The sequence below is a fragment of the Hyperolius riggenbachi genome, chromosome 5 (genome assembly GCF_040937935.1).
Source record: "Hyperolius riggenbachi isolate aHypRig1 chromosome 5, aHypRig1.pri, whole genome shotgun sequence".
Classification (NCBI taxonomy): Eukaryota; Metazoa; Chordata; class Amphibia; order Anura; family Hyperoliidae; genus Hyperolius; species Hyperolius riggenbachi.
Window position 1 is genome coordinate 136,302,103 of NC_090650.1, and position 14,791 is coordinate 136,316,893.

Genomic DNA, 14,791 nt, shown 5'->3' on the forward strand with positions numbered 1-14,791 from the left:
CATTGTCCCTTCCTCTCTTCATTCCTCCTGGTCCCCACAATCATCCCTTGAAAAAATTGACTTATGACTAAAGTCACATTTTAAGACCTAAAAATTCCTTTTTTTGTATAGCGCTTTTCGCCTGTCGGACTCAAAACGCTTGCGAGGCAGCCACTAGAGCGCACTCAGTAGGCAGTAGCAGTGTTAGGGAGTCTTGCCCAAAGAACTCTTTACTAAATAGGTGCTGGCTTACTGAATATAAAGAGCCGAGATTTGAATCCAGGTCTCCTACAGCAGGGGCAGAGCCCTTAACCATTACACTATCTATCCAGCCACCACCTGGAAGGTAGGCTTGCGGCGATGTTACCTCCTATCACACTCCCATTAATTCTTCTTTACTACCCTCAATACCAATCCTTTTAAAGGGAACCTGTACTGACTAAAATTATTTAAAATAAACACATGAGGTAACTTCAAATGAACATTACATAGTTACCTTGCCATCAGTTCCTCTCCGAAGCTCACCATTTTCTTCTGACAATGCCCTTCCAGTTCTGACAACATTTTGTCAGAACTGAAATATATCAGTTGCTGTCAGTTATATATCAGTTGCTGTCAGTTATAGCTGAGTGGACAACTGAAGTGCCTGGTAATGTCCATGTTTCCCTATGGCTCAACTGGGCGATGTTACAATTTAACAGTGTGCTGGCCAGAAAGCTGTTATGGGGTAATGGCCATTTTCAAAATGGAGGACGGAGAATTCCCTTGATCACAGTGGACAAACAGGACGCGGGAGAGGAGAAAGAGATTGAGGAGTAGACTACGTGAGGTAAGTGTGACTTGTGTATGTTTATTTTGACTTTTGATTTTCAGTTCAGGTTTTCTTTAAGGCTTTGGGAGCACTCATTACAGAAAAGATGGGTTTTATAATTAGTTATTGTCCTTGTATATTTGTTCACGTACAGTATTTATTTGGACTTACATAAGCCTGGGGCCCACTAGAGCTGTTTCAGCAGCAATTTGTGCTGTCTAGCATTCACCGGTGATTCCAAAAGCGCTAGGCTAATGAAATCCTATGATAGTGTTTCCTATAATAGTGATTTTCAGATCAATTTCATTCAGGGAATGTAGGGGCAAAAACCGCGTTCCCTGAACTTGCTCCAGAAATCTGTTTTTAGTATCAAAACCACTGTAAAAATGCTAACATTTTGCGATCTCTAGTGGGCCCAGGTCTTATTCTAAGTTGTATACAAAACACATATTTACTTCACAATGCTGTTAGCATATTTCCTTTGAGCTCAATAACTATTTGTGACAACCATGACAGGTCTCCCTTCTGGAGGCTAGATTACCTACACCACACTGTGCAAATACCTAACAGGGATAAAGATCTGTAAGTCCTCACCACTAACACATAACCTCTTAACTGCAAATATTTTAGTCTGAAGTGTTGGTGTTTGAATTCGAGAGAATGATTTCGGAAACCCGAATTCTCCCGCAAAGCAAACTTCAGTACCTGAAGCAGTGGACAGGGTCACTGGGAGTTCTCTCATTTGTGAGTCACCCACACTTTACATGACTCTGATGCTTCCTCCTTCCAAGCCGGAAGCAGGTAGCATCGGAGTTATATGCAGGGTGGCATGAAATGCAAATGAGTGACCTCCCGTGATCCTGTCCACTTCTTTGGGTGCTGAAGTGTGCTGTGTTGAGGAATTCGGGTTTCTGAATTCATTCTCCCAAATTCAAACACCAACATTATTGCAGAATACGCTCTCCACACTTGAAAAACATGCAACATGTGGGACTAAATACTACAAAACTCCCTCGCTTAAACAAAATGTTATGCACAGCCAACAGGTTTCACCCCTAAATTTAGGGCTTCATCTGGGAATACACATAAAACTGTGCAAGTGCAAAATGCAACATGTTAGCAGCTAACTAAATCACTAACAGTTTGATAATAATTCAAGTTTGACAGAGTGGTAGTATTGCTCACTGATTCTGGATTTGTGATTGGGGAGATATCAAATCACTTGTGGGATCAGACCATTTTCAATCTCCATATAGATACATTTAGCTGTGAGTGGTGCAGTCTATGCTGATAGCTAAATCTAACAAAAGGAACTGCAATGCTTATACTGTATCCCACAGGAGACAATGTGAATGAGTTATGAGCGATGCACTGCAATCTTGAAAGGTAATATATTAGATTGCAGCCCTTTGATACTTGAAAGGTTACTTTTTGCCCTTGAAGTTGGTGACATCTCATTCACATCAGCAAAGAGCATGAAAAACAACCTTTCACTGTTGATACTTTAGGTGTTTATTGGGTAACTCAGGAGAAAATGTAAACAATAAAACTACTCACATCATAAGAAGAATAGCTGGTATGATCAATCCAGGATTTGCTATTGAACTGAGAACTTTACCAACGAAGGGAGGAAAATCTGTCTCCATCGTTTCTTGTATAACATCAAACATTCTCTTCTTCCCACTACAATCATACACAAATTTGTACTTATAAATAAACACTACAATAGTTTCTTTTTAAATGTAACCGTTTTAAAAGAAATTCAGGAAGGGGAGCTTTCTGTATAAAGCTGTACAGACAAGATGCAATCTGGGCATTCAGTAGAACAATCAAAATAAGTAATTAAATCAAATGGGTCAATTGATAAAGCACAAATGTATTTTCATTCAGGCCCCTTTCACACTTGTTTCACTGCAGGGTAACGCAACAACAATGCAAGGCAATGGGGCCTAGCACACTTAACCCAATCGACAGAAATATGACGGGGGTACCCCAGGAATCACAGTGATGTACTTCCTGTCCAGCATGGAGTAAGTCACGCAGCTAGAGGTAGCGAGTGGTGGCGAGGGACCGGCACTTTGCAAATGACCCTTTTTGCATTGTAGTGTGATGCGATGGGGTGCGGCATCGCACTGCACCGCAAATGAAATGGCCAGGTGTAAAACCTGTATAACCAATCCATTCTTCAGGCCTTGGAAATGGGTTATATTATGTTATAAGTGTACTTTTTATTGTAGCCCACCCAGCCAGCTTGCATACTGCTTCTTAGAGGCTAGGCTAGGCTAATTTTTGGGATATTATATATGAAGTCCACCTGCACTCATATATATCTTCTGGTCTCCAGAAGCAGGGATGTAACTATGAACCAATTATCCCCTTGTGAAAATGTCATGGGGCTCCTCATTTGTAGGTTCGGCTTCCCATGTATATGACCTCTTACATATGAACATCAAATGTAGTAACCTTAACTCCCTCCTTCTCCGCCCCCATACCAAGTGCTGCCACAACTCACCCCCAAACAAGTGTGGCCACCATAACTCCCTACACTCCCTCATAGCATGTGTGACCAGCATTGGGGTATGTAGTGTGATGAGCAAAGCGTCTGGAAATATTGTATCATAGCATCATCATTGTACCTGGTTAACTACAATGGCCATGTGAAAAAGAGTCACACAATTTTCCTCTAATCCTTCTCCAGCTTCTAACCATTAGCTGACAGGAATATCACTTCAGTTAAGCCACTACTTTAAAATATAACTATAGTGCCAACCTAACATTTCACCATTTAAAAATAGCCCTGCAGCCCCTTTTAGGTATCACAGCCCCATCTAAAAACAGGTCATATTTTTTTCAATGCCTTATCAAGAATTTCTCTACAGAAAACTGATTGGAAGATTTGAAAATTGGAATGGTTTGTGGGTACACAATTTTAGTCATGATTTTAATTTCAATTGTCCTAATCGGAATCATATTGATTGTTTTAAAGGCTGTGTTGCATAACTGGAGAATGTACTCCAGTGGCTGTTAACAAGGGAACTTCTGACCTAAAATGAACCTATGTTGGCACAGCTTCTATGTAGTGTGGGCAGATATTAATATTTTTCAAAGAGAGCTCAGGCAGCTGTCTTTGCGGTATGCAATTTCTGGTAGAGGTATGACTTCATTGGCAACCATGAACCCCAACTTCATCATACATCAACTTCTGAACTGTAGTAGTGTCAAATAGTCAGTTAGGCAGGCAGAAGCATGGAAGCACAAAGCTACTACTCCTATCTGCCAATGTAACCTCAAGTCAGCAGAACAGAAGAGCAAAGGCTGGGCACTGTCAAGACTGCTGCTTTATTTCTTCCAAACACGCAGCCAGAACATGTGAATACAGTCCTGGCGCACCTGGTGTAAGAGGTGGGGTGCAAGGGGGAAGCAGGACACACACAACTGTTTTGCATCGGCAACCAGCAAGCATTTTGCCCATGCAAAATAGCTGCTGTGTGTGCCCTGCTTCCCCCTTGCACCTTACCTCCTATACCAGTTACACCAAGACTGTTTTCATATTTTTGACTGCATGCTTGGAAGAAATAAAGCAGCAATTTTAACAGTGCCTGGCCTCTGTTCTTCTACTGGACAATCAGTTTCTCTCAGTTCCTGTGAGCATGTCGAGAGGTCCTGCAACCACAGGTGAAGACAGGTGAGCTGCTTATGTGATTCTTTGGCTTGTTGTGACTCTGCCCCTCACTCCACCACTGCTGGGCACCGAGCTTCACTCTCTTTTGTTGTGTGATGTAACTTCAAGTCAGCCTTTGCTGTGATTCAGAGATAGGTGAATTGTCAAGAGGGCATGTGCTGGTCTTTCTATGGGTTCGGCTACCTGCTGACATCCAGCAATAAAGGGAAGCATCCCAGTTTTGGTTGAGCACTGGCATCTTTTGCAGTTTACAAGAGGTCCCACTAACTATAATCTGCATAAAATGCAGCCTTACTGTAGGTGGGCACCGGGTTAAAGCGGAATATAACCCTGCATTTCAACTTTGCTCTAAACATTATTTACAGCATATTATATGCAACCAGCATTTTTTTTTTTACTAGATCAGCATTGGAAGGGTTACACACAGAGCTTTAAAGTTCCGTGGATAGAAATGCAGACGCATCCGAAGTTTAGATAGATACATTTAAGTAAACACAATGTAACAAGTGTGGAATGTGACACACACTCTCTGACTGTGCAGGAGCTGGAGGACAGCCAGAGAGTGTGTAACATTCACCACTTGTTACATTGTGTTTACTTAAATGTATCTATCTAAACTTCGTATGCATCTGCATTTCTATCCACGGAACTTTAAAGCTCTGTGTGTAACCCTTCCAATGCTGGTCTAGTAAAAAAAAATGCTGGTTGCATATAATATGCTGTAAATAATGTTTTAGAGCAAAGTTGAAATGCAGGGTTATATTCCGCTTTAAGTTCATGTTGCTCCTTAAAAAATTACCTGACCATTCAAGTTACTTTTTATCATCCTGGCCACACCGCCAGAAATCTCTTTTGACCAATTGGTGCCAAACCAGGCTATCAGGAGGTGGAAGGAATACCACTACCTTTCCTCACACAGCTGATGGATGTTTAAATAAAATTAAATTTAGTGAACAGGTGTATATCATTTATCATTTCGGAGTTTGGTATTTTCTGTATAAAGCCTTACCTGAATGGCCCACAGTCAAATGATGGTGGAAGAGACATGATTGTATAGGCCACAGGTAGCAGACTCAAGAAGAGAATGAGGAGAAGAAGCCCCATGTAAAAATTGTTTGATTTGGATGCTTTGAAGACACGTTCATGAGGAACATTGCTACTCATAACAGCCCAACACTGGAAGTACATTGAAGTGAGCAACCTTAGAACATTGATGCCAATCAATCCAGGAGCATAAAATGAACCCATCCTGAAAAGAGAACAGCAAACATAAATATGTGTACTACTGTATATCTGGATTACACATGGGATCTAATAATGGTTTACATTACACATTTCTGAATGTGGCTAATTTTGTGTACCAATTGTTTTTTTTTTTCCATCTTCACCATTTGCCACATTGTACCATTCTTTAATAAGCAAATTTGGTGGTTGGACGTAGAAGTGATGTTAAATGAATGTATTCATTTGCAAATAAATAAGACTTGCAGAGTATACAAATCAAACCAGTGTACAATATTTTTTTGCAAGTTATATGATTAGACTGTATGCCTTACAGTCTTTTTGCATAAGTTTGTAATACCGTACTAGGTAGCTGGGGTTGTTGTCAGCTGATTTTTTTACATGTAGTTCCTTGTTAATACACTAAGGGCTGGAACCCACTAGAGCGATTTTTTGAGCGTTTAGGTAGCGTGATATTTCCCTAGCGATTGCCCTAAATGCTCTGCCAATGTACATGGATGGTGCAAATTCCACAGAAGCGATTGCGATTATCAAAATCGTAAAAACGCAGGACATGCAGCATTTTGTTAGCGTTTGCGCTTCAATATAAAGTATATCATCGCTGGCGTAATCGCTCATCAAAACCTGCACAGAGCCATTTTGCTAGCGTTTTAAAGTTACTGTACACTGTGACAAAATTAAAATTAATTGAAAGGACCAATCAGACTTTAAAACGCTAATCGCTAATCGCTACACAATTGCTGACAAATTGATTACACTTTTTAAAATCGCTCCCTAAAACGCGCATGAAATCGCTTACAAACTGCTCATACAAAACACTAGCGAGTGCGATTAGCGATACGGTTTTGTAGTGGGTTCCAGGCCTAAGGGCTCATTCATAGTGGTGAGAGAATATGGGCCATATTCAATTCAAGGTGATAAGCTCAAAATGTGCGAGCTTCTTATCACCTCACATCGCTCGGGATTTGCCAGCAAATTCAATTGCCAGATCCACCTGAGCAATGTTTGTGCATTAAGAGCATAACTCAGGTGAATACTAGGCATTGGCCTGAGCATTGCTCCTGTGTGGCAAGCGATGGCGTACAAGACATTTGTGCTGTGGAGCTGGCCTGTCTTGCTCCCCGGGAGATGCATGCACACCCAATATCCGCCCCAACCGTTTGGTTTTACACTGAGCATGGGCACAGTGGGGGACACTTATACACTTGGTGGGGCAGCCTAGCAGGAGGCAGGATGATTTCCAATTGATTTCATGCTAACATTTATTGGCTACTATCAGGTTATTAACAGCAATATAGATAGCATGGATGGAGAGGTTGCTCCCTTGGCACCACCACGGCTTTGTTGGATTTACTGCCATGACACATTTATTCCACAAGGCACTAGGATGCTGCCTATATGTATGCCAGGGGCGTATCTGGGTAATCTAGAGCCTATGGCAAACACTGAAATTGCACCCCCCCCCCCCCCATCAGAGCCCCCTTCCTCTCTAAAAACAGCATCCTTTCTCACATACATGTGTTATGGTTGCTTGTGTTTCTTGCCTCGGGATATTGCTGAAGTTACTTTTTTGGAACTATCTCTTTTTATTCTCTTTCTATCCTCCTTTTCTAACACTAAGCCAAGTGCCCCCTAGATGCATATATTAAGCAGCCATATTCCCCAGATAACAGAATGAATCTGATATGAGGTCTGGGCATGGGGGCTGGCATGGCAGTGCAGCACAGGAGCAGGCATGGCGCCCTTGGTGAGCCATGCCTGCACCCCTCTAGATACACCTCTGATATAGACAAAAGTAATCACTCCCATAAATTAATGTTCAGCGCTGCGTAATATGTTGGCACTTTCTAAATACAATAAATAAATACATTTCAATAGGGGTCCAATCACACTTGTGTTAGAGTTTTATGCATGTGATTTCCTCCATTCATGAATCTGCTTTTGGGTGCCTACACACTTATCCCTGTGATTTCCAGCTGCGTTTTCCAGCTTTTTTTGTATTTTCAATTGAGCATTTTTACATTTTTTGCATCAGATTTTTTTTGTGTTTTTTTTTTTGTGTGCAAATTTTCACACTTCTATGCATACCAATGAAGTAAATTTTCATGAAATTAATGTAAATAACTGCATATTCGCATGCGCATGTTTGCATTTGGAATGCAAAAATGTGTATTTCCATTGATTTGCAATGGATACAAAAGCATACATATAGGCTGCAGAAAAATGGGATGTGAAAACGACGCAAATCAGGACCATTCAGGTAGTTTTTTGAATGAATGCATTTTAGCATTTTTATGTGCATTTTATATGTGTTTATATGCACATTTCGGAGGCATTTTTTCTGTGTATATCCATAAAGTCAATTTACATAAAATATATCTAAATAACTTCAAATTTGCATGTGAATTGCGCACAAAACACAATTTTTCAGCATTGCCATTGACATGCATTAAACGCGATAAGCACATAAGAAATTTACAGACCTTCCACACAATTTTAAAATGAAGAAAAAACTCAAAACACAGATAAAATGTGATCCTGTTGAAATACATTAGATATGCAATGCATGCACAAGAAGTGTGAACGGCCCCAAACAGTGATGCAAGCAGCTTCTCAACATGGGCTGAGCTCCAGAACTGTGACTAGGGACAGTTACACAGTTAAAATAGGTAGGTGGTCTGTGTATTGCGGCTTGCTTTAACACTTGAAATGTATAAAGATTATCTAATGATTGTTTCTTTCTTAGGGAGAGTGTGGATATGCTTTAATGCTTTAAGTACATTCATTTATGTTTTGGAAAATTAACTGAAAAGTGAAAATGAAATTAATGTGCGCTTAATGCATTTATTACCAGACTACAGGCATTTGAAAGCGAGGCTGAATTGATGAGTGTGCAGTTCAAATGCACTATGATAGAGGTTGTAAACATTTTTATTTCCTGTAATGGCATTACAGTCGGTAATTATTTGTAAATGAACTGAATGTATGATGCAGCTGAAGCTGCAAGAAATATTGAGGGACTCTAGCCATTGTTCATCTTGATAACTATAATTGTATTAGCAGTTGTATATCTTTGGCCATTTTCCATATTTGTAACAGAGTCTCCAGAACAGACAGTTTTGCATTAAGTACGAATTTAGCCCTTGGCTGGCAAAGATACGGCTTGAAAGTGCATGTGAAAGACAGCCAAGCACCTCATTATTTTAATGAGAATATTTTGTTCTTCTGTTGCTGCATCTGAGAGTTTAAGTCAGATAAATTCTTGCATATGTGTTCTAAACATACACAATTACCTACCTAATGCATTGTCGGAGCTTTAATAATTCAAGAGATTACAAAGTAAAAAAGCTCTGTAAAAACATCCCTGCAGCTATTTGCTGACTGGAAGCGAAAAGGCCCATTTTCTATTCCAAATGATTTCAATTGCAAATCCCTTTGTATTCTTGGGACTTGGGTGAAAATGTAACTCAGGGAATGCATAATAGATTGTGAATTATTCTGAGTAACTATTTAATTTTTACCTTGTAATTCCCTACTGCCTTAACAAACCAAAATAGGTGGATCCTTTATAAGGTACACTCCAGGGTCCTTCAGGCTGGATATTATCCCATTAACAGCTTCAATAGAGTTGCCGTATTTCGTTTGAGATAAGTGCCCTGCTTTTGACTTCATTTGGCTGAACTCGTGCTGTAAATTCTTTGGAATGCAGAGGATATAGAAAATGAAAGCAGAAGTCCTCTGTTATTGTCTTACACTGTCCCCTAGGGACAAGTGGCCATAAGTAAACATTGCAGCAGTACTAATTAGAAGCATGAAAATGTAACAAATAAGAAATAAAGCAAATGTGCTAAAATAAATTTGCTTGGAGAACTTGCAAGCCTCTAAATAAATTGGCTGCTAAAGTGTTAATATTGATGCCTATGTGTTTTTATCGCTAGATTAGCGTTAGGTCTTCCCCAAGGGGGTACGTCACCGCCGTGGGTAAGTCTATTAGTTTATAATTTGTGCACATATTATCACTGAAGCTAACACCCCCCTTTGCCTGTAGTGAAAGCTAGGTGTGCATTTTAGTCCAGTAGTTATTGGAGCTCTGCACATCATGGCAGATAAATCATTCAGGTATAGGTTCACCCCTCACTGAAGCTATGTCCCCCCCTTTTGTGCCTGCAATGAGTGTTGGTGTGTACTTTAGTCCAGTAGTTATTGGAGCTCTGCACATCTATGCAAAAAAAATCATTCAGGTATGAGTTTTGAAAGCGCTGCCATTCCTCCTGCTGTATGAATTGAATGTAAGTATACTAGTGGCCAGCTGCATTCACTGTTTGAAAATCACTTCAAAAAGCTTTACATTAGAATTAGTACATAATTTGCATCTGCTTTGCATTCAGGGCGTGTATTTAGTTCCAGAGGGGCTCTGCATTGCCTCTGTAGGCTTGCAATCAGATGCATCCGTGAGCGCTGTCCCCAGTTTGTATGTAGATGCCTATAGTGTTTGGCATCTATTTTATGTACGAAAAACACACCAAGTAATGGTCTTACCTCTGGAGAAAAGTGGGCCAGAGCTTAAAGGGATACTGTAGGGGGGTCGGGGGAAAATGAGTTGAAGTTACCTGGGGCTTCTAATGGTCCCCCACAGACATCCTGTGCCCACGCAGCCACTCCCCAATGCTCCGGCCCCACCTCCGGTTCACTTCTGGAATTTCAGACTTTAAAGTCTGAAAACCACTGCGCCTGCGTTGCCGTGTCCTCGCTCCTGCTGATGGCACCAGGAGCGTACTGCGCAAGCCCAGTATGGTCTGTGCCTGCGCCGTGCGTTCCTGGTGACATCAGGGGAAGCGAGGACACGGCAACGCAGGCGCAGTGGTTTTCAGACTTTAAAGTCTGAAATTCCAGTAGTGAACCAGAGGCGGGGCCGAAGCATCGGTGAGTGGCTCTGTGGGCACAGGACGTCTGTGGGGGACCATTAGAAGCCCCAGGTAACTTCAACTCATTTTCCCCCGACCCCCTTACAGTATCCCTTTAAGTCACCACATTTATCAGATACAATTGACAACACATTTTGTGGGGGTTAACCCACTTCTTCAGGTCATTAAAGTTCCTAAAATCAAAAAGCCACTGATCACTGCACACACTGAGGACTATTACCACTGAATATACTTGAATATACTTCCCATCTACCCACCTACCCTTCATCACCTACCGGTACACTTCTTTTTCAACTTTCTTAATTATTTTATTACACCATTCACCTCCTATTGCTTTTATTTAGGATTACTGCCCACCTATTGTTGGGAAGTTGGGGTTTTAGCTTTATGTGTTACATAATTTATACCCTGTCCCCTTTTTCTCTAGATCTGAGTGTGGACTAGGTCATAATCTTCACCCATGTTGGTGGTGGTTGCTTTTCAGGTAATGCTTGTTTGTGATACCACTTCCTTTTTTTCTTACTCCCTCCTCCTTTTTTTCTTACTATTTTTCTTCTCCATATTGGGTAATATACTACACTACACTGGCTCTTGATTTTCCCAATGTTTTTGAGGGTCACCCCCCAAAAAATTCTATCTCTGAATCGTCGTAAAATGCATAACAGTCAATAATAAACAAGTGCTATATCTCGTTATAGCTCTTTATCCTGCATAAATCATCTGCTTGAAAAGGTAATACAAGCAGCAGCATGTAACTGCTTGAAAATCATCTCAGCTTGTGCGTTCATTTAGGGATTACTCTAGCTATGATCATGGCATACAAATTCACACAGCCGTGTATACAACTTGTAAAAACTCCAATTTTTGAAGAAGTGTAGAAGACTGGTTGATCCCATCTATTTCAGCCAGCTTGTACTCCTCATTCCAGATCTAGCTATTCTTTTTCTTTAAAAAAATAAAAAAAAACCTTTGTAATTAATTGTAGTGATGGGCGAACATCAGATTTTTGGTTTGCGAACTTCGAACGCGAATTTCTGCAAAAGTTTGTGAACAGGCGAATCTGGAAAACCGCCGTAGACTTCAATGGGCAGGCAAATTTTAAAACCTATAGGGACTATTTCTGGTCTGAAAAGTAATGGAAAAGTTGTTTCAAGGGGCATGACACATGGCATGCCGGAGGGGGATCCATGGCAAAAGTCCCAGCAAAAATTATGTAGTTGAGGCAGATTTGTTTTTTAATCTCTAAAGGGCAGAAATCACAGTACATTCCTAAATTTGTGGAATTAAGTGCTTTAAAATGTTCGGCGTGCGTACACGGCGATAAGGTAGTGTAAGGGTTAGGTCCGGTTCACACTGACAGACGAAAGGCTGCGTATAATGCCCCACAAACAACCGCAAAGAGCTTTAGTGATAACGTCAGGTGAGCAGATCATTGTTTTTGCTAGTTGACACCTCCAGGACATAAATGTTAGTCCTCTCTGTGGAAATATTTTTGTAGTGGTGTATAGTGGCCACTGTGCTTGTGCGCACAATTGTGGGAGTGCAGGCAATTAAGGTTTTCACGCTTCTGTGGTCAGGCTGAGGTAGTACACTGACAGTTAAGTGACCCAAAAAAAATTCAGCACTAAGGGCCTTATACAGCGGGCAGTAGTGGATACTAGATGCCAGTAGTGGTGGTGAAGGATTATTGGGTCATGGTCGGTGCACTACTAGGACCAGCAAACCTGTCTCCGACAGCTAACGTGTGCACTGGATACAGAACAGCAATACAATAGTAAGAAAAACAATGTACCAGCCATAAGAAGGACTTAGCTGTCCAGGACAATGTCGTAACAGCAAGAATTTGCACTGAGGACACAGAACACAGGCCTACCTAATGCTCTCCCTGTCAGCAGCACACTCTCTCTGATCTGCCTAGCACAGAAGCCAAACACAGACTGCAAAATGGCTGCTGTGCTAGCTTTCTGATAGGTAGGGGGGGGGCAGTCCAGGTGGGAGGGATAGCTGATTGGCTGCTATGTGTCTGCTGACTCTGGGGTGAGGGGTCAATTTTTGGTTCCATTATAATGTATAGGGGCGGGTCGAACATGGCAAGTGTTTGCCTGACGATGCAAATCCGAACACCCTTTGTGAGCAGCAAACTATTCTCAGGGCAAACTGTTCGGGCTATCTCTAATTATTTGTTACCATTGGTAACAATTCTGCTTACCGGTATATGAGCATCGCCTGCTAAATACACACGTCTACTAAACATATGCAAAATTTCACTTCACTTCCCACATCCAAAACCTCACAAAGTCCTGCAACTTCCACCTTCGTAACATATGTAAGATTCGCCCTTTCCTGACCTCTGCCACCACCAAACTCCTCATCTATGCCCTCATAATTTCCCGCCTTGACTACTGCAATGCCCTGCTGTCTGGTCTCCCTATGACCCGAACAGCCCCACTGCAGTCCATCATGAATGCGGCAGCCAGAATTATACACTGCTCCCATCGCTCCACCACGGCAGATCCCCTCCTAGAATCCCTCCACTGGCTTCCTATCCAGTCCAGAATCAGATTCAAGATACTGTGTCTGACCTACGAATCTGTCCACAAAACCTGTCCAACCTACATTTCCGATCTTACTCAGAGGCACACACCTAGCCGCTCACTCTGCTCTTCCAATGAACTTCGCCTAACCGCCCCCCGCATCACCCAGTCCCATGCACGCCTCCAGGACTTCTCAAGAGCTGCTCCAACACTATGGAACTCCCTACCTCCACCCATTAGGGCAGCCCCCTCCTTCAACATCTTCAAGAAAGCCCTCAAAACTCACCTTTTCACTCTGGCCTACTACCCCTCACAAGTGCTCTAAACCTACAGCTGAACTCTGGTCCCCTACCATTCGTGTCCTTACTTCTCCCTCTAGATTGTAAGCCTTTGGGCAGGGTCCTCCTCCTTTTGTGTCCTACCTGATCTTGCACCTCCATTACTGTGAACCCATGCTATGCATCTGAGTGAACCTAACTTGCCTAATCTCCATGCTCCATCCAGTGACTGACTAAGCATTACCTTGTACTAATACTGTGCTGTGTGATCTGGTTTTCTTGTATTCCTGTATTGTCATATTGCTGTATGTCACCCCTAAATATTGTCTGTAACCTAAATTAATGTTCAGCGCTGCGTAATATGTTGGCGCTTTATAAATACAATAAATAAATAAATAAATAATTTGTCATGGAGTACAAGTAGAATCTTGTTGTATCCTTTAAAAGTGTGCAACCTGCACTCCAGTATAGAGCTTGAATTCCAGAATGAGCTTTTATAATGCCCAAATGATCCCTTTAACAGTTCACTATCGTCCTGGTGGGCTTAGATCATTGATGGGTCTACCTGCAGTCCAATTACTGTAGAAGATTTTCTAGGATTCACTCAACCCCTTTAGAAATTCAACAAATTGAAACCAGAGACTGAAAATAGGCAATATATCAGGAAAAATGGGGGTGGGGGTGGGGGGAATACTTGGTAAATGGCGTTTCTCAATTTTCAGTTGCTCAATGTGATATTACCAGATCATTCCTTGATTGAAGATGAGTCCCAGTACGTTACCACTGATGTCAAATTCAGCATAGGAAGGCTAGGAGAGACATGCATCTTTGTTAGTATACAATTTCCAAATAGTGACAGACAGTGTTTAAATGTGCCCATTATTGGCACAATCTCCTGAAAGATCAACTAGCCTATGTGACCGGTGATCGATTTGAAATTATCATTCAGGCACACAAATGGGGACCAAAAATATAATACAATCTGATTCATGTGAGAGTGTATCGTCAACGGGCACCTTAACATTTGTTCTACAAACATTTTTTCTGCAAATACAGTATTTGTTCTACAAACATAATTGGCATCTACGCATTTTAACTGATAGGTTTTTTAATAGTGCACTGCTGCAGAACAACTGATTCGTTTCAGTTCTGTGTAAACCAGCTGTAAGGTATTCAGCGATATACATTTATTAATCAGTCATTTCTTTTATTATTGTTGTAAATCATCCCATCACAAAATTTCCACAAAACGTCGTTTTTAAACCTTGAAACAATTAAAATGATAACAATAAAATGTTTTCAATTAAGTACGGTATGTTTTTGATTTACATTGCATTTCT

At 41.3% G+C, this 14,791-nt stretch overlaps 1 protein-coding gene across 3 annotated transcripts in view; it reads right to left on the reverse strand.

The window, feature by feature from the left end:
• LOC137518440 (transmembrane channel-like protein 2) overlaps positions 1 to 14,791 on the reverse strand; it is a 229,023-nt gene that overhangs the window by 25,049 nt on the left and 189,183 nt on the right. For all 3 annotated transcript variants that reach the window (XM_068236303.1, XM_068236302.1, XM_068236304.1), the window contains 3 exons: positions 14,193 to 14,260; positions 5,482 to 5,721; positions 2,348 to 2,473 (listed from right to left, as the gene is read on the reverse strand). In XM_068236303.1, the coding sequence (XP_068092404.1) occupies positions 2,348 to 2,473; positions 5,482 to 5,721; positions 14,193 to 14,260 (434 nt within the window). The remainder of the gene's footprint in view (positions 1 to 2,347; positions 2,474 to 5,481; positions 5,722 to 14,192; positions 14,261 to 14,791) is intronic.